Here is a 25,973-nt window from a genome sequence, read left to right on the forward strand (position 1 = left end):
GACGACCAGTGTGGCTGTGGATAAGAACACACCCAGATATGGTCTTAATAAAAGGACCAAAGACAACAAACCAGGAACCCCCTAAAAAAAACAACTTTCACTGGATTAAATAAGATTTGTTCTAAAAACAGAAAAGTGTTAATCCTACCAGTCTCGGGTCAAAAACAGAACAGAAATAAACAGTAAAATCTAAACATCACAACAAAAACAGCTTTTATATTGAATTTTTTTATTTTCTTAGAACAAAATTCTTGCAGAACTGAATCGGCAGCAATTAAAATAACACAAAAAAATAAACGTGAGCCATAATAAAAGTTTCAAAAGACAGCTCTTACAAAAACCACGTTGCCCTCTGCCACGGCGCCACCTGAGCGTAAAACCATGTCCGTCACACACACTGCCTCCCAGGCTACTGTATAAGCATAATACAAAAAGTAAAAAGGACAACTTAATAGACACACAGGTACTGATACTCTATTAACCACATCGGGGGCATAAATATCAAAAACTTTAAGTGTTAGCACTTGTTACATCTGCTTAATACCAAATATAAGGGATTTGAACTTCAGGGATTAACGTCATTGTGAAAGAAAACGTTTTTCGAAAATCTATTTTCCCAGGTCTGTTGTTGCAAGCAGTCACGTCTAAGTACAAGTGAACATGGGAATGGCGGACCATCTTCAGCTTCCCGGCTAAAAGGTTCAGTTGGCGTGCTGAACGGTGGAGAAGCACAGTTTGAGGGTGTAGGGGTACGGACCAGCTGGAGAGAGAGGGTGAGAGGAAAGAGACGGAGAATCAGGAAACATGAAGCACAAGAGGAATCTGTCACAGGTTCATCATCAACAGTCCTGCTCACTTCCCTGAGGACATGCTCCTGCTGTTTTCTCACATATTCAAGTCTTATGAGAACATGCAGATTCTAACAAATGGAGCAGTACCACAAGAAATCACAGGGGGCAGCGTGGCCAATAGTTGAAGTGAATCACGTGTCACCTCGGATTTAATGGCATCGCAGACGACAACATGTTAAAGTCGCTGCTTTAGCTTCTTTCTTAAGAGAAACGTTATTAACATGTTTGTTGTAAAGACAGAATTAATGAAACTCTACTTTTGACTTATATTCCAACATTGTGATCTGACTGTTTTTACTGCAGCCTGGTTTTTGTGCAACTCAATTTGTTTTTTTAGATAAAAGCGTTTATACACATACTTGCGTTTTTCATCTGGAAATGGTTCATCAAGGCCAGAGCCTCCATGGCGTCGTTGATGGACTCCCACTCTAGTAGACCTGAAGCGCTGCGGTCACTGGGAGCAGCGCCACCTGGTGGGTCGAGTGCGGACACTTAACAAACAAACTGCAAATGAGGAAACCGCTGCATCCAGAGTGACAAGGCCGAAGCCACTTCATGATTCCTGTTCCTGGTTAAAATTCTCAAAACACTCACAAATTCTTAAACATTTAATCTACTTGATGTGGGTAAAGTAAAGATACTGTACTTTAATATAAAATATGTTAACAGCAATCATATTTATTAATATTGTATATATTCATCTGATCAAAAATGTATATTTAAATAAGCAGAATGTAACTTACTTTTTCCTGTGAACATTTTGACATTGATGGGAACCTTGACACCGATCTCGTCACAGATCTATAGAGAGAACATGTTATTACAAACTGTAAAACATCACTTCAGATATTTCTCATCGCCTCATAATTTAAAATGCAACACAACACAGATGAAAGTCAAAGGTTTTTTCGCTTGTTTCCTTTTAATTGTTGGGGATTTAATTTGAAGGGTAAAAATGTGTGTGTGGACGATAGAAATACGTTTTCTACAGACCTGAGAGAAAACCTCGGGCGTGACGTCTGGCTGTGCGTTGAAGAAGTGCAGCACGTTGCTCGGGTGCTGGATGCGGTTTTTCGCAGCCTGCTCTGGGGAAGTGAACCGGTTGTTCCTGGAGCCGTGGAAGTCCTTGAAACTGCTCGAGCCGTCGTCCAGCTCGTAGCACTGACCGGGGACGATGGCCTGCTGCTTGGACACACTGCAGGGATGGACATCCACAGATCAGGAGGGAAACCAGGAGAGCCGACTGTTGTGGTGCCTCACAAATCAGTGTGAACACAAGTGAGGGAATCAAACTCACCACACATTCAGCTTCTGTCCAAACAGGAAGTTGTTGTTGAGATGAGTGATGGCTCGATCTACAGCATAGCAGTCTCCCATCTCCACCATGGCTGCCCCGGGCTTGCTCTTCATGAATTTCACCTATGGACGTGTCAGACAAGTCGATTGATCAGTGTTGTGCAGGTGAGATCTTCCAATGGCCTCCAGAGACAAAGTGTTGTACAAACACACCGGGTGTGAAGGGGCCGGGTCATGTGCTTCCAGGTGACTCAACTTTCGAAGTATATTTTGCAGCGAAGCCACAACCAGGTCACATGAGGTGAGTTTAGTTAGAAAGTCACACGGCTTCAGTCCCGGTGTTGAGTCTTAATGTCACATTACCTCTGTGTCTGTTGATGTCTGTTTTATTATGTGTGAGATACAGACACAAGATGAAACCGATGACTAGTCAAAGCACCAACGGTTTAAAGGATTTATACACACACGAGATTCTAAACATTGAAACAGCAGCTGATCAATTATTCTAATGAAAAGATGCTGGCGAGTAAAAACTGAGCAGAGAAAATAGTAACACTCCCTTTGTGAGTCTGTGTGTAGATCTGAGCTTCAATGTTTTTTGTTTTGGGAGCTGGGTTGTGTGCGGTCATGTCTTTGTGTCCCTCGCCTTGTTTACACAGTAAGAGTCTAGCTCTGATGAAAACATGACTTCCAGGCATAATGTTCATATTTCTCAAATAAGTCTCACAAAAATCTTGCTCATCAAAATGTTTATAGTGCTGTGTTTTCACATGGATGTTTTCTTAAAGTTACATTTGAATTTTTCCTTTGTGATCAAACTGCAGTACTGACCCTCTCCACGTTGCCATAGAGGCAGAAGATATTGAAGACCCGGTCTGCGTTCATCTTGACGGGTTCAAGTCCGTACACCATGACCACGGGAGAATCCGCATGGGCCCCGTACTCCCCAGGAGGGGGAGGAGGAGGTCCGTATCCGGGCCCATAGCTCCTTCCTCCGCGGCCTCTCATTGGTGGACCCATGCGTCGACCCTCATAGGGCGGGGAGCCGTAGCTCTCATCATAGCCGTGATAACCTGCTGCAGGAGGAGAGAAGAGGAACGATTACTAATGAGGCGACGCCAAGATCCTTCTCACTTTAAAACACCTTCACTGGCTGAAGAAATAGATTTGGTCCCTTTGTCGGTCGATTTCACACCTGAAGTGTTTGTTCTATTGTTTCCATTCGATCTGGTTAGTTTTGGTTTCACATTATTTAACAAAAGCCGTTCTTCTAAACTCTCATGTGCAAAGCAGTTTCAAGGGGCGGGCGCGCCTCAGTGGGGTTTCTGGTTCCCCAGGTCTCACCATAATCGGGGGGGTGGTCGCCCAGCAGAGCAGGTTGTCTCTGGCGCTTGTTTGGGTTGGCAACAACATCCTCTACAAGAACAAGAAGTCAACAGAAGCAGAGGAGAAAAACAGAGACAGATGAAAACAAGAAAAGGAGACTGGAAACAAGTCTGACAGAAATCTGCTCCAGACAATGGCCTCCGGGGCATTTCAAATATGCATCTCTGTAGACCTGCCTCAGATTTCACAACATTACTGTCAGGGCAGGTTTTAAAAAGTACAACATGAAACTGTCACATGGACTCAAAGACCCATTCTTCTTGCTTTAGAGTTCTACCAGAGGGGAAGAATTACCCCCCCCCCAAACACACATTAGACTTCAGTCAAACCAAAGTAGCTGAAGTCATTATAGGTATTTATCTTTTTCTGTTTAGAACTAGTAAATGGAAAGAGTACGCGACAATGGAAAAATCGATTTAAGGATCAAGAGGATAAGACCCTAAAGCACAAAACCCTCTAATAATCCATGATACTGAAGCTTCAACGGTTAAAGTGGCACAAAGATGAGGATGATACTAATGATCGGGGAAGAGAGGGTGATCACACTAAGTCATATCACAAATAGATTAATTTAAGAACAAAGGTTTGTCTGCTCACACACACCTGTACTGCTCCCATTGCCATCTGCATCGCCATCTGTACAGGTACAAAATAAGCAAACACAATCAGAGCCGGTTTAATCAAACGTACATTGTAGTTTCTGGGGCAAATGTGAAATTAGCCCAGTTAAATGTGGAATGCAGTAAAACCACTCATGACTGTCGGTTGCTGTGTGAGAAGTATTTCAGGATGAATGAGGACCAAGGTAAACTATGAAGAGTGGAGGGCTTGGAACCTCTGCAGGTGACCGACCACAGTGAAACCGTCTGAGAGCAGATTCTGATCAGAAGCAGCTTGTAAGTTTTAAACACAAGCAGCCACTGAGGCTGGAGGGTGTAAAGCTCTTCTGGCTTCTAATATATAGGGTTGGTCATGGATCAAGCACATCCTACAAGAATCAATGTGAAGATTCCTCTGATTAAAAAACCTGATTGATTCCCAATAAAAAAACTAATAACATAATTCCAAGGAACCACACACGTGGATGAGATTCCTGTTGGTTGTAAACGCGACAGAGGAAGGAAACAGGGACGTTAGAGAAGCAGCCTCGGACAGAACCACAACCATCACTCTCTTCCAAAGAGAAACATTACACCTGGATCAGGAGAAAAATGGAGTCATGTCAGTCTTGTGTGGCGATGTTGGGTGCTGGGCTTTGGTGGGGGGGGTGATGTGGTGCTGTGCAGAAATGTTCCCTGAGGAGGGGCTGGATTTACTTACTGCATGCTTACAAACAGTGGGAGGAGGACATTTGCAGCAGTAGTTCCACCACTCTCCACCCAACTCATTTCATCCCATACTCTTATCCATTTCCTCTTTTGGGGGATAACAACTGTCCAGCACAGGATCCACTCCTGGTTTTATCAAGATGAAACACCTGCCGGCGGGATGCTTGGCCACTTGATCCATCCTTTTAGTTCCATTTTGGATTAGTCCGCCTACCGCCCACTGGGAGGCCTTGAGGCTGCCACAGAGCACATTTCAGTTGGGAAGCCGGCTCCTCTTAGCCGCAAATTGCCAAACCTGCATCACATGGAAGGTGTTACACAGGTTCTAGAGACTTTGAATATTCAGAAAGAAAGCTGCAGTCAAAAAAGGGATAGCTACACAGGGATGCAATGTAGTGACAAAAAAAAAAAAAAAACAGAGGAAAAGATGAGAAGATGAAGATTAAGAACAAGAGATCAAATCTGAATTCCATGTGGGAGGACACACACATAAGGAGGTGAAACCCCAAATGGGCCTGACTGGGCTCTGAGTGTGCTGGATGGTGTTGTCAGCAGTGTCTCGTCTTCATCAGTTGTCTTGTGTTGAGCTTGATTCGGAGATGTGCTTCATCTATTGGATCAGTCGGTGCGACAGCAGCAAGTGTCCGAGTGTGTTGCTCAAGTGTTTTGTTTTCATGTCGACAACAGTGACGAGCATCGCGGCCGGTAACCGTACAGGAGGGGCCGGGGCTTTAAAAATGTCGGTTGACGGGTCAGTATCAGTATGCATCGTCTGTGGTACTGATAGATGTCTGTCACTACTTCTGTTTGGGTGGATGCTGTGTCTTCGCTGGTGTCAGTCTCCGTTTGGTGTTGACGCTGGCGGGCTTTGTAGATGCAAGCTTTGGCCTGCTTCAGTGTGTACGAGAGGAAGGAGGGTTGGGGGAGCGAGGGGGGAGGGACCAAGTGTAGCTCAGTGCCCAAAACTCCCAACCCTCAAGAAGTGTGCGTTGTCTTCGTGGCTCTGGTGCTGGAATGCGGAGATGAGGAATGAGTGGTTGTATCAGTCCTACATCATCATGTTGGGTGGATGGTGTCTCGCAGCGGAGCCCCTTGTGTCTCAGGGGACATTTGGACGTCTGTGTGATAGTGGTTGTGTCCTCACTGTAGAAGTGGAGTTTGGAGATGGTGGTTGCCGAGTGGTGATGTTGTCAGCATGTACTCTCCCTCACCCTTTGAGCACACGTCCTGTCCTGTGAATGTGTTTTTAACTGAACGAGGTGCGAGACCACAGATTTATCAGGAGATAAGTTACATGATGTGGCAGAGGCAGCGGTTCTACTGATGCTGGTCAACTCCTCTGTCCCCACTTCACACAAATTGCACAACAAGACTGACACAAGTTAGAAAGACTCGTCCTTTGTCAGAGACCAAAGTTAGAATGAGACCAAATGGGAGAATTTGGACTGAGCTGACGACAGTGGAAAAGACCAGGATCAGTTACGGCTGCCAGAAAACTTGTTTCCTCCAATTCTAAAATCAAAGCTGTAAAACATGTTGCATCTTAAAAATCTGTTTAATAGTTAATTCACTTCTAACCCCAGTGGAAACTCAACAGACTGACTGGTGTGGTGTGAAAGGCAAGAACAACACCTGGGCAAAAGAATACCAGCGGCCATTTTGTGTTGGTTCATCTGTCTGTTAGTTTGCAAGATTACGAAAAAGACGAAGAGAATTTCCACCAAACAAACAAGAATTTTGATCCAGGGAACCGATCAAATAATCTTTTAACACCTGAACATGGTGAGATATGACATTTTAATTTATCTGAGAATTTAGGATTCTTGATGAATTAAAAAAAAATCTGATATGTTTAGGGGAATAAATAAATGAGCTATTGATTTGGTGCAGATCCCGAAAAGAATCTGGATCCAGGGTTCCTGCTTTCATAAGGAGACTTAAGAGGTTTTCACTCTACAGAGTACCAGTCTCTTAATTAATTATTGCACTGACACAAGCTTAAGGGGGAAAAGGATGAAGATTTAGCAGCTGATGCAAACCACAGTAGTTCAAAAAGATGTCTTGAACATGGACAACACCAGCAGAAGACACAAAGGTGCAAGACTCTGAATAATCTGAACTCATCCCCCTCCTGCGACTCACTTTTTGTTCTACAGTTCTACAGTTCTCAGGTCTCCAAGCAGGATACACAGAATCTTTCCATGAAGTAAACCAGAATATCCTCATATCACAGTGACTTAGACTGGAAACCATATACTCTTCTTTATAGCTTCTATAGAATGTGGCATCTCCGCCTGAAGATGTGTTCCTGCCTTTCACAACATACCCCACAGTCGTTCTTCTGCACCTCACAGCTGATATCTACAGGGCAAGGAATTAACTGTATCCTCATGAAATGTCTGAACTGAACATTGGTCACGTTTTCCTCATACCCGATGAACCCCCGCCCTAGTGTGTTAGTATTACAGACGAAAAGCAACACTTCAGTTATAATGCCACGTGTTCTTCTGATCATACCAGACATTAGTGCAATGGACCAATTCATCTATTTAGAAGCATTATAAGAGAAAGGTGTTGCCTCCATCTTCCCAGTAGCCCACGTATTGAAACCCTCCACAGGGACAGTGAGGGTGCTCTACAGTATCAGGCCTCTCAACTATGAAAAGTGCCAGGCGTCAGTCAATGTGTGCGTCTGGGTGTGAAGAGGTTTTACCTGGGCCTCCGAGGTTGGGGTTTGTGTAGTCCCAGGTGTCCTGGTCATTCTTGAACACATTCAGGCGAGTGGGCTGAGGAAGATTTACATCAAGCACGACAGTTAGGAAGGAATATCAGAGTCTCAGAATCACTTCTACTAGAGAAATGTTAATACATTATAGAAGTTGTTAACACTGGTATCAGATCAGTACTCTGGAAGAATTCGCTCACTACACAAACACGTTGTGTGTTGCAGTCCTACCTTAGCGTACTCGATCTTCAGGGTGCAGCAGCCGGAGTAGATGTCGGCCCCGTTGAGTGATGCCTTGGCTCTCTGGGCGCTTTGCACAGAGTCGAATGTACATAACTGAGTTAAGGATAAAACAGGAACCAACCAAATAACCTGATGATGTAAACTAACAGAAGACACAATTAAAAATACCTGCATCTGCCATGTTGTCTTTAATCCTAGAATTTTCAACTGTAAACTTTCTATATCAGGTTCTTTACTTGCCAACGGGAAGGTTTTTTTTTTTAGTACAGACTGTTACAGCACCGGCAAGACAAGGGCTGGCATCCTTTCAATTAATTCACTTTGACATTACTGTAGGAAACATGTCTCTGGGTTATGAAACGCAGCCCAGCAGGTTTATTTTCACACATTGGAACAGGTTTTACATATGGGCATGAACACAAGGCTGTTCATGCGATGTTTGGAAACCAGTTGTTAAGACATCCTCATTGCTGAGTGCGGCTCTCGTGTCCGACAGAACCAACGAATTGAAAAAAGGATATTCAACCATTGCCTGGACCCCGTTCTTGCGGAAGATGACGATTCTCTGGACGGGCCCACAGTTGTTGCAGATGGTGTAGAGAACGTCCTGTGAACAGGCATCAAGTTAATAAAACTACATTCTCTGCATATACAACACAGTACTGAGAACAAAGCTGAAAGATGCCACACCACAGATAGGAATGAGAGTTAAGGTGCAGGTGAGAAATAGACAATCAAAAATTACGTCAGCAAATGCGTCACAGTGGATAACGTCCAACCGGCTTCAGATTAACCAGACATTTAACTGTGTGGAGGTAAACCAACATGGTCTCAGAATTAAACCCGATGTCTGAAGAAACGTAGCAGCTGAGATCTTTACCGTGGTGATGGGGTAGATCGGGTTCATGATGGTGAGCAGAAGAACATTGTTCACACTTCGGGAGTCGTCAGAGTCTCCCGGCCTGGAGATCTTCTGGCTGGTGGAGTAGTTGATAAAGGCCGGGTGTCCTGCGATGTAAACCTGGTTGTCTGCTGCGTAGGTCACGGCTGTGGACGCTCCATTCATGTCCTCGTACTCCACCAGTGCCTGACGCTTCTTGGGCATCACCACTACATAGCTACGAGCAGAAGCAATGAAGGGGTTTGAATGAAAAGCTCAAACTGTGAACTCACCTAGTCCACAACAATTGATTCAAAATGTCATGTCTTAAATTTGTCTAGCTACCTGATAGCTCCAAATTCCTGCAGCGCCTCCACGAGGTCGGCTTCGGTAACGCCATCGACCAGCCCCCGGACGTGCACCACCACAGAGGGAAGGGTCTTATGGGGATCTTCATATCCCTGCGTGAAAGAAAACATGTTCAAGGTTAATATTAAATGTGACCCAAGAGGGTCTTTATCATCGGTCTTCAGCAGGGCTGAGCTGAAGTGTATTTAAAACATATTCAGTAGAAATATTAAACTGGATTAAAAGAAAACAGCAGCAAATACACTTGCACCTTCTTCTCAGTAAACATGTGTGTGTACTCTGTTGTGTAGGCTGCAAATGAGTCAGTTCAAACTGCATGACCTTCTTCGTTATGGGATTATGAACAATAGAGTAAATGTGAGTTTAAGTATCTGGCCCAGACACATTCTTCTGTGATTGGTGAAGTAAATAGAGTGATGACAACCTCCTCTCGCCGTCATAAAAACATTCCAAATAGACACTTAAAGATATAAAAGACACAAAGGACGTAAAGTGAACCGCTCCACAGTTTCAGTGTCAGGGGAACAACCAGCAGAGCTTCATCCACAGACCTCAGGCACATTGAGGGTTAATAAGTTCTGGCAAAACTTCCTTCTTTTAAAAGAGGATCTAAAGAGAATCCTGTTATAATAAAGTCCCACTGCAACAAAACCGTAGATGTACATTAGATATGATTATAGGTGGATATGGTTGAAATACTGTTACGGGAGGTTTATCTTCGATTGCTTAAATGCAATTGAGAGATTGTTTATGTGTGTTGTGTGTTGACAATTGTAGTGAGGTCACTATTGTAATGATGATGGTTTAATTAAGCATCAATACTCTTTGACATTTAGTTAATCTTTTCTTTATTGTTTATTACAACAACAGTGCTAACGTCCAGCTCTAGTTTTAACGTGGGATTTAGCAAACGACTAACTCCTGGTTAAAGGTTAATTCTTATAAGTTCTATTAGAATCATTGAGTCCACAGATTGTGTGAACACGGCTCTGAGCTGAGAAGAAGCCCGGGTTAGAGGACGCAGCTGGGGGAAGGGGCCGCTAATCACCGCGGTGCCAGTTCACCTTTTTAAATCGTGTTTCTTCTAATTGAACCGTGTTTCTCTGTCTGCGGCCATGTGGTCCAGTCCGGGATCAACGTGACGACACTGACCGAGCAGCTGGCGGCGGCTGGTCGGTCCGAACCCCGTCCGCTCGGTGAGCCGCGGCTAGCAGCTAGCAGCTAACACGCTGCTAACGCTACCGGTGGTAGAACAAAGCGGGGCTGATGCGAGGCCCTGACTGGAAACCGCCCTCCGGAGCTCCGCTACAGGCCGCACAGCCTCGGTTACATCCTCATCCACCCCCCATGTTTAAGACACAACATTAAATCTATAAAGTTAGTTATAAAGACGAGTTTTAAAGCGTCACGTCTGTTTAACGGCCCGTGACGCGTCGTGACCCTTTTTCCACCGACGCGCTGAATGAATCAACCCGGAGCGAGTTGAGCTACAGCCCGCGGCGGCTCCCACTGAGACCCACTCACCGTGGCCATGCCGTCGGTCTTCTGTCGCTTGGTGGCCCTGCCGTCTTCGGTGTAGTAGCGGCTCGCCGCGGTCGCCATGTTGTCCTGGTAAAGAGGATGGAGCCAGTGACGAAGAACTGAAATGGATGGAAAGTCAAGAAAAGGGGAGCTTGGCTTTCCACGCCCCCCGTGACGCCAACCCGTGACTTTATTGGCGCAAGACAGCTATCAATCAAAATGGGACTTGAATTCTGGCCAATGGGAGGACGAGTAGGGAGGCAAGCGGAAGGTGAGTGTATTTAAATAACATGATTCGCTGGGTTACATATAATACATTGATTATTACATTGTATTAATATATATTATGACTACTTTCATTAATGCAACATTTAACTATCTGTCAAACCCTACATGTAACATCAAAAACATAAGGAAAACAGTATTTGGATTTGTGTTATTAAGAGGTACAAGACAAGACTTGAGTGAGAAATAAAAGCACAGTAGAGAGGTTTTTGTTGAAGAGGTTTATTCAAAAATAAAACTGCCACTGTCTCACTGTAGAAGCCAGGAACAGAGCCAAACGGTCAAATCAAACTTCAGCGCTGTTCATACGTGCTTTAAAATCAAAAAGTCACAGGAACAAATGAGGAATCCACACACGGGGGGATGAAGAGGTCTTTTTCTGCAAGGAGGGAAGCTGATCGGTTTGTAAAAAGGGCAGTGCATCACAAACATGACAAGCAGTAGGAATGAGATGTCACATATTTAAAGGCATGCAGGCCAGGAAGTTTTCGTTCATGCCATTATATGAGGAAACACTACACAGCATTTAAACTCAAAATTCACAATGAGTGCAAGACAAAAAAACTATCTTTGCATTTCAAAGGGGGGAAATAAACTTACTGTTCAAGAATAAAAGCAGTTTTTCAGTACTATGTCCTCACCCTCAAAACCTGGGCTTTTCTTCAACTGCAGTTTACTGTGAACTGTCGAACCACTGCTAAAAGTCAGCTGCAACTCTCTGTGTTACCTTAACGTCCTAAATCTTCTGAGAAGAGAGACGGCCTATAACAGCAGCAAAACATTTAAAACAATCAGATTTCCGCCTACTGCACTGACTACAGCTATAACAATCTGAGCCTGCACAGAAGCTGCAGCCCTGGGGAGAAAATAAATTTTCAACAACAGAGATCAGACATACAAGTACAAAAAAAAAACAGCTGCTTTAGGGCTGAAAATGCAGAGTGTTTGAGTGTGCATGTGTGTGTGTCAAATAGTCTTCATCGCTCAGGCAACTGCTACCGCAGGGCTTCGGTTTGGACTTCCTGAACGGGAACGACTGAAACAGAAACAGAGCAGAGTTAGCTCGACACAGTGGAGGCTGGAAGGATGATCAGATAAAAAAGTATATCCCACATTTAATACACCCGCTGTGAAAGACTGGATGGGCGCTGATATGATAACTGTCCTCTGAACTCAAAGTCCCAAATAAACCAAACTGGATTATTTGTATCTGTTAAGTGTTACATTTTTCTCATGAAATTATTTTTTGTGTCTGAGAAAGTAACTACGGGGTTAAAAGGTAAGTATATCCTCGAACATTTGGGGGAAATCAAACATTTTACAGTAAATTGAAGCGTTAAGTGTTAATCCTCCCACTTCTATTAACACAGAAGGGGGGGGGGGCAGAAAGGACTCATGGAAACTACGGATTTGAAAAGGTAACATTAGTTTTATACTATTATAATGGTGAAAAAAGATTAAATGGTAAGGATGTTGTGACATGTGTGACACAAGATAATCATATCTGACAAAGCCTCCTCAGAAATATCCGCCCATAAAACTCCTTCCTCTCTCCCCCTCACTCATCCATTCACTCACATGCAGACACACATCTTTACACCGTGCATGCTTTTAAAAGTGTCTATTTGTACGTTTTTACTACTGATACATGTCAAGTGTTAGCATCAACAGCCTAAGTTCATCATCAAACTTAATTCCTTTAACTTGCCGTCTCCAGTGATGGAAAGTTACAGCAGTTTCATCTCTTGTTTTACTTCCATTACTTTCACTTCATTGCTTCTATGCAAGTCAGCATGCTACCCAGCTTGGCCCTTCCCATCTCTTCCCTGTGGCGTCTGATCTGCTCTCAAGTCAAGCGTTCAACAGATGAGGTGGTGCTGTCCAGAACCTGTGTTCTACTCCACCATGTGTTCCCAGTTAAAAGGTTTGGTGTGAAATAAAGTAGTGATAGAAGCAAAAACAAAACAGTCTGAGACTATTATGAAATTTAGTTGAATGCCAAACCTGTAAGATTTCTTCTGACAAAAAGCTGTTAATGCTAACCGTGGCTCTATAGCAATAGTAAAAACTTACATAAAGGCTCAACTTTAGCTTTATTATCTCCAGTTTTCCCAGATAACATGAGACCTGTGCATTTTCTTTCATCATCAACATGAGCTTGTCAGGGGGGTTTAATTTTTGGTTACCTTTGGAGACAGTGGCAGAAACAACAAGAACACAGAAGCGAAGGATGATAGGACTGAAGGACGGATGACTACAACTCGTAGAGACACTGCGCTGGGAGGCTCTTGAAGACTGATCTCTCGTCAGCTCTCTCTCTCTCACTCACTCTCAGAAGCTAAGACAGAGGCCGAAGAACTCTGGTAGGTAGGTAGGGGGTCTGGTAGGTCGGTAATGGATTAAAAAAGGAAGTGGTCGAGGTCTGATCTGTGTGGGTCAGCCCTCTGGTACGTCTGAAGGCTGGCTGGCTCAAGTAGAACAACTGTATGTGCGCGGGCGGATCTCGTCTGAGCGTGTGCGTCGGTTGAACAGACGGTCACCCATTCACTGTGGGGAGGGTTCGGTCTGTAGGTCGACCTCTTTCTCGCTGTCTAACACCAGATGCAGAAGAAGGCTGATCTCAGGTCAGCGCTTTGTCACCCTCCCGCAGGACGTACACACCGCCAGCTGGCAGACCCTGGGCCTGGGATCAGCTGTGGTGTCAGTGCAGTGCTCAGGTCCCACCACACGCTTTAAAGAAAATATGAAAAATAAACAAAACTGTGCTGCAAAGATTCTTACCCTAAATCACACAAATGGTGTGACTGTGTCTGATCTCAGATATCATTCTAAAGAAATCTCTTGATCTAACCAAATTCAAGATAGGGAATAAAAATTTAAGGGAATAAAAATTTAAGAAAAAAGAACATTTAAAAATCTGACTATCCTTATTTAACACTTGTATAATCCAAGCAATTATTTTCTAGCTTGCTCTGTCAGTCTAGATTCATTTCTTTAGAATAGAGCTACATCTGACGTGGGTGAGATTAAGAATACAGGCTCATCTCACTGGTTCTAATGCTATGAGTCTGACCAGTGAACAGGTGGAGCGGCACGTCTCTCATGTGCTCTTTTTTAACGTGGAGTGGCACAGATGAGGAGCCACCCTGGGGTTAAACAGTGCTGAAAGTTCAGGGCATTTGAGCGTTGGAAAAGAGCACAAGAGAGACATCTAATCTTTCATCTGTTTTTACTTCAAGCGGCCGCTCCCTGTCCACTGACCCTCCCTCTCCTTCACAGCAGCAGAAGCAGAAGCAGGTCGTCTCTGTGTCGGCGAGGTGGTGTAGTCTGGAAGAGTCTGGGAGGTCGCCCGTCTCACTGTCGCGTGGCAGTCGTTGGGTGTCAGCATGGCGCTCCCCGGGTGGAAGGAGGATCTAGTGACTCCCTGCCTATGATGGAGCACCTGGCATTGTCGACTGAAGAACCTAACTGACCCTCTCTTGGAATCAAAGTCTGTTGTTATCTGAGCTAAAAATCTATAATTGATCATCTGAACCTGACTGAAGCCTGAGATGTTACACACTTCTTAACGTCTTAGTAAAAACCAAGCACGAGACATTTATTAGACAGCCTGCACTCGGTTCCAGTGAATCAGACGTTTACCTGCTCTTCTTGTGGTTGGCTGGAACAGAGCGTGAGCGGGACCGAGAGACAGAGCGTCTTCTCGGCGCCGAGCCAGAGCGAGAGCGGGATCTGGAGCGACTGGAGGAAAAGAGAACGTTCAAATGTGACACTGAAATAGTTTAATAAACTAATTTAAGTTTATTAAATCTGAAAGATTAAACTACAACTCCAGAGGTTCTGATGGTTGAGAAGTCACAGGAAATAATATGCACACAAAACTCCTAAATCTCATTGTGTCGCTGAACTGCCGTCACACAAGCCAACAGAAAGTTTGCTTCCTTTGTTTCATATATATATATATATAAAATTAAGAAGCCCTTCATTAATCCAGCAATGGGGAAATTTGCACAAAAGGAACATGCAGTACTTTGGTGAAGGAATATAAAAGTAATATAAATAGTATTTAATAAATAACTATAGTCAGTCCGTAGTCCGACAGTCCATAGTGGTGGTGCATGGAGTTTTACTGGGACCACAGCTGCTTGTAGAGTTTTTTTTTCCAGCATCGTCCTGATGAAAGTTATCCTGAATCTAAATTCTTCTTCACAGCATTTAATATTGGTATTCTTGTCACGGTTTAGTCAACTTATGCTGACAAATTCAAACTCTTTGACCTTGTTTTTGTGGTTTTATCTTATTTTACTATGTTTTTTATGTATTTTTTACTACATGACTTATCGTCATCTTCTTGGCTTTGTGTTTCTTTTTATGTCTCTCTCCTATTTTACCTGAAGGACTTTACATAAATTGACCTTTTACACAGAAGTTGTGACTTCCTAAAAACATTAACAATGCTTCTTGTACATAAGTTCAAGCTATGAATGAAAATCCATAGCCTGAGGCATAAATAACTAATGACAACTGATTTAAAGAAAACAGATCAACTTCTTATTGCTTTTTGTAAACAAATTAAAAAGACCCAACACAGCTGCAGCAATAATTTGAGTGTAAACACCATGAAGCAGAAGATGATTATTTTGTACGACTCACTGGACAACCACCGTCAGCAGATCACAAGAGACAAGGAGGCAACTCTGTAATTATGTTTTAAAAAACAAATAGTCTACCTTCTCACGGGAGTCCTGGACTTGTTGCGGGCTGGAGAGCCAGACCTAACGACACAGGAAACATCAGTTTAATTACAGCTCTGACTGAAACTAAGGAAACACTAGAGGCGTCCATGGCCGACTGAACAAATTACCATCCACACAAGTATTTAATTGATCCCCAGGGGAAGTAATATGACCACATGCAACTGCAGATCAACAAGCCTCACCTGCTCCTGCGTCTGGAGTAAGACGGAGATCTGCGACGGCTCCTGAAAAAAAAAAAAAAAACTATGAACATTGGGCTTAAAACGGTCGACCAGAATAAACATAAACACGTATTATTTAGGAATAAAAACACGTGCAAGTGTTAAACAAAACCTTTATACATTATTAACTACAGACTCTGAGCTGCTTTCACGTTATTTAATAACCCATGAGCATCAACATGTCCTGTGAATATTGTATGAGGCCGAGTTTCGATCCTGACTCACCGGCTGTGGCTGCGGCTGCGGGTGTTGGAGCGATAACGACGTCCACGGGACCGGGACCTGGAGCGAGACCGGGAATGGGAGCGAGACCTGGAAGGGGAAGAGAGAGTTTATTCACGTTTGTCCTCTTCTTCCCCAATGGCACATCCTGAATACTTCCAGCACCAAACACACTGAGCTTCATGAGACGCAGCGAAGAAGCAAACACATGCTCAACGTGCACATTTCTTCACCTGCTGCGACGGCCCCTCTTGCTGAAGCGGTAGCAGTCGTAGGCGTAATGCCCTCGGTCCCCACACTGGTAGCACCGGTCCGCGGGGTCGAACTGGCGTCGGCTGGGGCGCCCTCGGCCCTTCCTGGAGAGGCCCGTCGACAACTCCACACGAACACGGGAACCACAGAGAAGCCTGGGGGAAGGTTGTTTAACTATCAGTTAGAGCATCATTTGGAGTTTTCACGCAGTTTGATCCTTTGACCAAACGAAATCGATCCGGCGAATTTAAGCACACACGCACACATCAATTTTTTTGTTTTAGAAAACCTTATTGGAGTATTATAAGACACTACTCACTTTCCATCCATGCCTTTGACAGCATCTTCTGCATCTCTGGGATCCTCAAACTCCACGAAGGCAAACCCGGGGGGGTTCCTCGCCACCCACACACTTCTCAGTGGGCCGTAATAACTGAACGCTCGCTCCAGCTCCCCCTTGGCAGCTCCATTGCCCAGGTCACCCACGTACACTTTACAGTCCCCGGTCCGAGACGAGCTACGGGAGTGGTGCGACATCGCTCCTTACCTGGTGAGAGGAGACAACATGAACTTCAGGCTCTGGCTCAATAAAACCACAGATTCATCAACTCAACACGCAGAATAAGTGACTTATTACTTAGGACATATCTTCAAAGAGCCTTTCTTTTGCACCAGCTTTTATTACCTCCACATGTTTTATGAGACAATTGCCTGGGCCAAGGAGGTAAAGTTCTGGCTGAGTACGTTTGTTAACTAGCGAATGAACAACTCACGTGAATATCATAACATCTGTGAGAGAAACCAATAAATCTGAAGTCAATCCAGATCCAGGAGATTTCTCCACAGGCATCTTTAGCGGACTGACTTTAGTGCGATTATTTTGTTAATATTATTTCTTAGCTTTCATAACATGTATAACAACATTTTTTGCGTGTTACTATAACAAAACAGAAATTGAATCGTGTTACTCTCGGTTAACAAACCAAGGATTGTTGAAATGTATTTGCTGAACAACCCGGTTTATTAGTCAGATTATTACGTCACAGTGTCAGTTGATTCATCTTGCAGGTCTTGACTGTGTGTGTGTTGTGTGTCTGCAGGTGCAGCTGCTCCACATGGCTCATGTGTTTGAACACGGAGCCATGGAATATGACCAAATAACAGCCATTGTGTCATTAATAATGTTCATTGTATTAAAGACACAGCTCTTTGGTTTAAATGTATTAATTGAATCGTGTGTATTTATCGTATCGGGATCCACATGAGAACCGTGTGTTCATTTCCGCTTCACTTTAACAGGAACCACCGTGGAGACGTTTCTCACTCACTGCGACACGTGGAGTGACTCAGGGAGATGTTTTCACACAGAACAAGAGAACACATGTTGAGGTGAGGGAGTGAATTAGAGGTGAAATCCAGGGATTAGCCGGAGGCCTCCATCTCCTCCCGCTCATAAACAATGGCGGCCGCACGAGTTAGCTAACGTTACCTTCTCGGTCGCCGCTTCGTGCCTCCGCTTCCGGCTCCAGTGGAACTTCACTTCCCTCGAACGCAGCCGGAGGTTGAACTGAATCTGTGACGGACGCTTTATATTGAGTCCACGCGTCGAACCGCCGCTTTGACGGATCCTCCTGGTCTGTCCCGCCGGTCACCGGGTTAGCTTCACGTTAGCTTCAGGTTAGCCACCACCTCCGACCCGCGTGACTTCCGCTCCTGCGCTCAGACACACTTCCGGTGACAAACGAAACCCATAGTAACCGATAAATACTTGTTTAGAGGTTTTTACATCTATATTTTAATTAATCAAATAAAGGAAAACAACACAGAAATAAATTAGCAGAAATGTCTAGTGTTAAATTTCTATTAGTCACGGTTATAAAAAACAACACAACTTATTTATAAGCAATTTACAGAAGTAAATTGCAGCAGAGTTTAAATCAATTCTATTGTAAATGTTTTTAAGTTTGTTCAGCACAATAACTAAAGTTCCACTGCTGCTTTAAAAATGCATAAACAAAATGTAAGAATCCAATTTTGTATTATAACTCTTGATGCAATAGGGTTAGAGTTCACAATCTGTTTATATACTACTGGGAAGCTTGTGCATTTCTCCTGGTGGCTGATAAGATCTTAACCTAATTTAACTTATATCAATAGATCATTAATTAATTTCTAACCTTATTATCTTTATTCATAGCCGGATTGTTGTGGCCATAGTGACATTAACAGCCAACTGGTTCTAGAGCATATTTTTTACTATTGATCATTTTCTATTAATTAATAAAATGTAAGAAGTTTCCAGAATTCAAAGTTGTGCCTTCAGACAGCTCAAGGAGGCAAATCAAATTTAGTGAGACACTGTCTCACATTTGAGAATCTGAAATAGAATAATTAATATTTCTCCTTGATAAATAACCATAGACTATGTTTTATTAACATATATAACATTACTGAAACAGTTGGGAGTTTTATATCCTTGAATTGATTAAAGGAAGGTAAAGAACTCCATAAGTTTTGGTGTGGATCTGGATCAGGGGGCAGATCTCAGAGTTTTTCTTCACCTTCTTTAACTTTGTGAGTTATGGGATGTTTCAAAACGTAACTATTTTCCCACTGATGTCGATGTGTGTGTGTAATTTGAATGAATGTGAGACGACAGTTGGGCCCTGGTAGAGGTCAGAGCTCTACTGAGTGATATTCTAGTTCAGTGTGTTTTTTAACATTTCTCAATGAAAACCAAACAACCCAGTTAAAAGGGAATGTCCTGATAATGTGTTTCCCTTCACCAAGGGATCAATGTTATATTTATTTAATTTCTGAAGTTTTAAATTGTTGTTATGTCTGAAAAGTGTCAGACTCCAGTGTGTGTTTTAGATTTGACTGCTGCTCGTTCAGTGCAGAAATAAAGACTCGGACACGTCACTCCTTGAAAATAAATAAACTATATTCAAATAATGTCTTCATTTTCTTCCAGTAACACGTTACACCTCATGCCATGTTCTCAAAAACAAGTTTTTTTCATCATTTCATTAAAAAAACTTTTTATATCATCTTCAGTTAATAATTTATTACAACATTGAATAAATGTATATGTCTAATCACATGGTATTGTAGTAACTCAGTCGTTATTTCCCTACAAAGGTTCAGGCAGAGATACATTTTCATCATTACAGGAAAAAACTTCACAGAGACACATTGAAGAGCAAGACCTGGAGGGAGGGACAGACAGGGGGGGGGGGGGGGGGGCACCAACACGGACACTGAAATATCGCACAATTAACAAACAAAAAACAAATGACCTGGGATGTTGTGCGTTGCAGACGTAGCCTTGACACAACAGAGCAGACTCTTTTCACAGCTTCGGAGGGAAACAAAACAAACTTGACACTGATCTATAAATGCTGTCTGTTTGTGTGTGTTTGTGTGTCTGTGTGTGTTTGTTTGTGTGTGTGTGTGTTTGTTTGTTTACGGTTGTGTCTGCTCGAGCACGCCTGCTCATTTTATTTCACAAAGCTCCTCCTGTGTTTGGGACTGTGGGAAATCAACCTCATAAAATATTCTTGTAGGTGTCCATCACAGTAGACCATGCTGCTTACACACACACATACATCATGCATACACAGAGGGAGGGGGCAGCGGGGGGGGGGGGGGGGGGGTCTAGCTACAGAACAGCAAAGGCCGAAGCCGGACACGTTAGTACAGAAGTTCATGGAAACAAGGAACATTGTCTGGATGTTGTCCACAGTTCTGTTTCTGGGTCCCATCTGCCGGGATGAAGCGGATCCAGTCTCAGGCACAGATCACACAGGAGTCCACACCTGGTCACCTGTGTGTGTGTGTGTGTGTGTGTCAGTGTGTGTGTTGTGTACCTCACACATCTGACCTGCCTCACAACCTCCTGTAAATGTCCCTGTTCGGCTCACATCAACCCAAGACTGACAATCATACTGGCAATGTTCCACACTGTTTCTACATGTAAACATGCTACTTACACTCACAGCTCCTCCTGCAGGAGGACTGCGTGACCAAATGTACGTTGGCGGCGGGAAACAACAAAACACAGAAAAAACAAACATGGGAACTGACCTCTGATCAAAGCCACAAACGAAAAAAAGGTTTCTTTTGCCTGTATTGCACGTTGAACCCACACTCCTTGAACTAACCTCCTAACTGTTGGCGTCAAGGACCATAGATAAATAATCTTCATGTAAATAAATAAATATCTAAATTGTCGAAATATACATTAGTAACTGAGGCAGAAACAAGTCGGCAGACGAGTAAATGAGATGAGATAAAGTTTGATGACACACGACATGTTTGAGCAGTTTCAAGGGGGAGTTTCCTCAGTGGAAAACATATCAAAATCCAATCCACTAACGATGTCATCAACACAACCAACCGGACACGTTGGTTCTACTCTAAACGTCGTTTAGTACAAAAAAGACTAACTTGGCTACATCGGTACGGAAAAGATACAAAACTGGTTTTTAGAAAGTTCTACAAAGTGTAGTCAGGGTAAATGAATCTAATCCTTCAGTTGGATGTAGGTGTAATAACAGTAACAGTTTCCACTTGTATAGCACTTATCATTTGTGGGTGAGATGTTTGAAATGCACGTGCAGCACAAACATGAAACGTGTTCGATGTCAGGCAGTGAAAATACAGTAACTTTAATGATGTCATCAAATCCTGGCCTCTCGATGCTTCTTGTCTGGATTGATAATCAATAGTTGAAGTTTCCGCTCGCAGCTTTTGTTCATGCTCTGACTTTGCAGCATTGAAACTAATGAGCCTGAAATGTCAGTGTGTAAAGGTCACAGCAGATTAGTTTCAGAAGCTAGTTAACATTTGACTGTTTGTGTCATTAAAGGAAGCTCGGTGTTCTGACGTGTTTCCACTGAACACAGGAAACTGTCTGTGTTTCAGGCTTCTTCCACAATAAGACGTTTTAGTTCTTCAACTGAAATGTTTTCTGTCCGTCCACACTCGCTCAGCTCGGCATCAGTAACACACCTGACAGATCACATGACCGTGCGCTGGTCATGTGGTGTAAACAGGAAGCAGATTGTCTCCTCTGCAGGTGGTTACAGGAAATACTACGAATGAGGAACAGCGATGGTGAAAAGTAAGAGCAGGGACTGTTAAGAGCCAATCAGGAAGCAGGTGCACGTGACTCATCATCGGTTCTTCTCAGGTTCTGGTGCTGGAGCAGTGTGGGCGGCAGGTGGAACCGTGGCAGCAGGGATGGGTTTCAAAACTAAAACGTAATAGTGTGGATCAGCTTTAAACCTGCACTGTTCAGACCTGCAGGTTCTAAACAGAGTAACAGGGTCCAGTTCATCTTCTTAACAACCCAATGTACAGTCCAGGTCGGGGGGGGGGGGGGGGGGGACTCATCAGAACAAGAGACATCCAGAGTGGAAGAGGAAACTGTCTTCAGTCATGTGACGCACACTAACTCAGAGAAACACAGTTTGTTGAAGTTACACTGAACAAAGTGCAGCCTGGACAGTTTGTGCAGCTGAAAGCTTCAATACCAGATTCTCACTGGAGACTTTTCCTTAAGGCGTTGAATGGGCGCTGCACTGAAGTGAGTGAAACTCAACAACCTGATCCTCTCTGAAGTGTGGATCAGGATCCTGGTCCTCACCGGAGTGTGGATCAGGATCCTGGGTCCTCACCGAAGTGTGGATCAGGATCATGGGTCCTCACTGATGTGTGGATCAGGATCCTGGGTCCTCACTGAAGTGTGGATCAGGATCCTGATCCTCACTGAAGTGTGGATCAGGATCCTGAGTCCTCTCTGAAGTGTGGATCAGGATCCTGATCCTCACTGAAGTGTGGATCAGGATCCTGAGTCCTCTCTGAAGTGTGGATCAGGATCCTGGGTCCTCACTGAAGTGTGGATCAGGATCATGGGTCCTCACCGGAGTGTGGATCAGGATCATGGGTCCTCACTGATGTGTGGATCAGGATCCTGGGTCCTCACTGATGTGTGGATCAGGATCCTGGGTCCTCACTGAAGTGTGGATCAGGATCATGGGTCCTCACCGGAGTGTGGATCAGGATCCTGATCCTCTCTGAAGTGTGGATCAGGATCATGCGTCCTCACCGAAGTGTGGATCAGGATCATGCGTCCTCACTGAAGTGTGGATCAGGATCCTGCGTCCTCACTGAAGTGTGGACCAGGATCATGAGTCCTCACTGAAGTGTGAATCAGGATCCTGCGTCCTCACTGAAGTGTGGATCAGGATCATGGGTCCTCACTGAAGTGTGGATCAGGATCCTGCGTCCTCACTGAAGTGTGGATCAGGATCCTGCGTCCTCACTGAAGTGTGGATCAGGATCATGGGTCCTCACTGAAGTGTGGATCAGGATCATGCGTCCTCACTGAAGTGTGGATCAGGATCATGCGTCCTCACTGAAGTGTGGATCAGGATCATGCGTCCTCACTGAAGTGTGGATCAGGATCATGCGTCCTCACTGAAGTGTGGATCAGGATCATGCGTCCTCACTGAAGTGTGGATCAGGATCCTGGCACCTCACCGAAGTGTGGATCAGGATCATGCGTCCTCACTGAAGTGTGGATCAGGATCATGCGTCCTCACTGAAGTGTGGATCAGGATCATGGGTCCTCACTGAAGTGTGGATGAGGATCATGGGTCCTCACTGAAGTGTGGACCAGGATCCTGCGTCCTCACCGAAGTGTGGACCAGGATCCTGCGTCCTCACTGAAGTGTGGATCAGGATCCTGCGTCCTCACCGAAGTGTGGACCAGGATCCTGCGTCCTCACTGAAGTGTGGATCAGGATCATGGGTCCTCACCGGAGTGTGGATCAGGATCCTGCGTCCTCACCGGAGTGTGGATCAGGATCCTGGATGATTGGGATCTAATCAGTTATTAAGGGGCTTAAAGGGTTCTAGTGACTTTTCTTCAACGTAAACTAACACTGTTAAATCTTGTCCATGCACGTTTGTGTCTGACATGCAGCTATCGATAGAGGATTAGTCTGTGAGGGTTCATGCCACATTCATGGATTAGTCTGTCACAACCACACGACACAGAGACGACTGAGTGATCCTGAGGAGACTCAGACGCCTCCTTCCTCCTTCCTGTCAGCTGACACACACACACACAGACACACACACACACACAAGAAGGACTTAACACCGACGAGTTGAGAGTTTCTAATCACTGAGCGAACAAACACACAAATGAATGGATGTAATTTACAGGTGGACTCTGTTCATTCCCTTTTAAATAGTTTATATGTGACTCGTTATGTGATGATGCGTCATATCTGCCTACACATGCAAATTAAATAATCCTTCAGTCTGATACTCAAACCTCCGTCAGAGAGACACTGAGGTATGGCTCTTTAAAGACTTCACCAGTTCATCTTCTGTCTGTTTGGTTCAAACTTTATTCTCAAACTCCTCTGATGATCAGGATCCAGTGGGACCAGGACTTTAAAGAACATCTAAGATGAAACCTAACTTTCTTTTTTCTGTATTCTGACTTTTTTAAACAGAGAAGCATCGTCTCGTTCTCCGGGATCATTTCTTCTCTGACTCTCTCTGAATCACGACCTGTCTCCTGAAAACATGACACTCTATATGTACACTAGTTCTGACTATTTACAGTGCGTGTGGAGAAACGCTTTCATCTAAACTATTAGACAAGCATCAGCTCTCCTGTAGTAAACAAGCGTAATGGTAATGATATTGTAAACAATCCACTCCTCCTGTCCCACAGCGCTCCACCTCCTCTGGGAAGAGACGTGGAGCTGGACGAGCAAAGGTGGAGAACAGACGAGAGGAGGACAGAGAACCTCCGTCTGCACACGACCAGTCCTGCTCTCCTCCATCACAGGCCGGATCCCAACCCACCTGACGTTAAGATGAACCACAGACAGGATCAGCTCTCCAGGGCCGACCTTCTCTTCACCTTGAGACCTTCACACTCTGCTGCAGCAGCTTCACAAACACTTCCTCTCGCCCTTCACCATGCCTGTCACTGTGCGTGTCTGTGTGATCTGCTTACATGTGTAGGTATAAAGTGTGTGTGTGCACATGAAGTATTTGTGTGTCCAGCTCCAGGCTGCAGCGAGCCCTGTTAAACTGATAAATCGTACACGTGTTTGAACTGTGTGTTAATGTGTGTGTGTGTGTGTGTGTGTGTGTGTTGTTGTGCAATATTCTTCCACAACTTTTCTCATCTCCTATTTAAAAGCTGCCGAAGTGGCAGTAGGCCTCCAGGCTGGAGAAGAGGATGTAGAGGAACCACAGGCCGAGGAACAGCAGCGTGGTGAGGATGCGGGCCAGCCTCGGGCCGCCCAGCTCCCCCCCGATGGAGGGCCGGCGTCTGAACAGGAGCACGCCCATGCTGATGAAAGCGAAGATGGTGAAGATGGTGACGGAGAAGGCCAGCGACCCCGGGTCCACCCTGAACTCCTTCCCATTGATTTTCCAGTAGATGGCGGCCACTGACCAGGCCACGCCGATCCCCAGGAAGACGTTGACGGCGTTGCTGCCGGTGACATTTCCAACGGATGCGTCGGCGTGCTGGTCCTGCATGGCGGCCACTTTGCTAGCAAAGGTGTCTGGGAAGGGAGAAGAGGTGGAAAGAGAGGAAGTCATGGACCTTCACACACATGCTTAACTGTGAAGGGGGAATATCGTCCAAAACACAGATGTGGACGCTAAACACTGCAACACACAGACAACTGTATGATAATGAGACTTTCAATAGATAAACTAATTTGCTGATGACATTTGCTGATTCTGAATTCCTAATATATGTCCCTCCTGAAACTGTTTGACTCATAATTGGGTTGTAAATAACAAAAACGCTTCTTATTTCTTTAGATTTAATGTTTAGACACATCAACATGTGGGTCCAACCTGATTTAAATTGATGTGGTGAATTAAATTACCTGGTTTAAATCCCATGCTCTGTGCAGCTACCTTCTGCACCTCCTGTGAGGATGTGCACTCACCTGGAATAGAAGTCCCCAACGCCACAAACACCACGGCGGTCACCGTGTCCTTCAGTCCCACGGTGCAGCCGAAGTGCGACGCCAGGTCTCCGATGACGGCGGTGAGGAGGCCGATGGAGCTGATGGAGACCAGGAAACAGGCCCAGCCGTTCCAGTACTCTGTGGGGGGGACGCAGGCGAACAGCACCTTCCAGAAGACGGTGAGGAAATGCATCACGTAGTCGTAACACGAGGGGAGGGTCTCCTGACGACCTTCCTCGTCTTCATCGCCATCACCTGAGGGGGAAGAAACAGAAGCTCAAGATGATTCAAGTTTTATTTGTCATGTGCAAGTTAACACAGTTCAAGGTGTTGGACAAGAAGAAACCACTCAGTGCAGCAGTGCAGTGGTTCACTTTAAATAAAGGGAATAAGAGCTTTAAAAAAAGTAAGCATGTAAGTATATACATTTAAATGTATGTGTGTGATTATTTATGTATATGTAATATGTAAAGTTGAGTACAAACAGCATCTGAGGTCATAGAATATTCAGATCAAAGATTCCAACTTTAAATTCCTGCACAATTGACACCAGTGGGAATAATCCCTGTCTGCAGTGAACTGTTACTTCCACTAGGTGGCGCCCTTGATTTACAAAT

At 44.5% G+C, this 25,973-nt stretch overlaps 3 protein-coding genes across 6 annotated transcripts in view; all 3 read right to left on the minus strand.

Annotated features, from left to right (window-relative positions):
• Positions 1-212: 212 nt before the first annotated feature.
• On the minus strand, positions 213-10,739 carry LOC128440279 (heterogeneous nuclear ribonucleoprotein L). Of its 2 annotated transcripts, none has more exons than XM_053422948.1 (14): positions 10,603-10,739; positions 9,055-9,170; positions 8,710-8,947; positions 8,349-8,436; positions 7,818-7,912; positions 7,575-7,647; positions 4,137-4,169; positions 3,492-3,563; positions 2,979-3,223; positions 2,149-2,270; positions 1,845-2,046; positions 1,595-1,652; positions 1,211-1,321; positions 213-760 (listed from the first exon to the last, which is right to left on the minus strand). In XM_053422948.1, the coding sequence occupies exons 1-14, from the start codon at positions 10,678-10,680 to the stop codon at positions 702-704; spliced, it is 1,590 nt and encodes a 529-aa protein (XP_053278923.1). In that variant the 5' UTR covers positions 10,681-10,739; the 3' UTR covers positions 213-701. The 2 variants fall into 2 exon arrangements, with proteins under 2 accessions (XP_053278923.1, XP_053278922.1); XM_053422947.1 differs by having other exon boundaries at positions 1,211-1,342.
• A 351-nt stretch (positions 10,740-11,090) lies between these two features.
• Positions 11,091-18,042, minus strand: srsf7a (serine and arginine rich splicing factor 7a). 3 transcript variants are annotated; one of them, XR_008338501.1, is made up of 9 exons: positions 17,826-18,042; positions 16,656-16,883; positions 16,318-16,491; positions 16,088-16,174; positions 15,824-15,865; positions 15,615-15,659; positions 14,527-14,625; positions 13,071-13,614; positions 11,091-11,920 (listed from the first exon to the last, which is right to left on the minus strand). XR_008338501.1 is itself a non-coding variant. In XM_053422962.1 (8 exons), exons 2-8 carry the CDS (start codon positions 16,871-16,873, stop codon positions 11,869-11,871), a joined length of 717 nt encoding a protein of 238 aa, XP_053278937.1. In that variant the 5' UTR covers positions 16,874-16,883; positions 17,826-18,042; the 3' UTR covers positions 11,091-11,868. The 3 variants fall into 3 exon arrangements, 2 of the variants coding, with proteins under 2 accessions (XP_053278937.1, XP_053278936.1); XM_053422962.1 differs by lacking the exon at positions 13,071-13,614; XM_053422961.1 differs by having other exon boundaries at positions 11,091-13,614.
• A 6,520-nt stretch (positions 18,043-24,562) lies between these two features.
• Positions 24,563-25,973, minus strand: part of slc8a2b (solute carrier family 8 member 2b) — a 22,125-nt gene continuing 20,714 nt past the window's right edge. The window contains 2 exon segments of the mRNA XM_053422743.1: positions 24,563-24,939; positions 25,336-25,611. Coding sequence (XP_053278718.1) covers positions 24,563-24,939; positions 25,336-25,611 — 653 coding nt within the window.

The sequence above is a fragment of the Pleuronectes platessa genome, chromosome 5, assembly GCF_947347685.1.
Source record: "Pleuronectes platessa chromosome 5, fPlePla1.1, whole genome shotgun sequence".
Taxonomy (NCBI): domain Eukaryota; kingdom Metazoa; phylum Chordata; class Actinopteri; order Pleuronectiformes; family Pleuronectidae; genus Pleuronectes; species Pleuronectes platessa.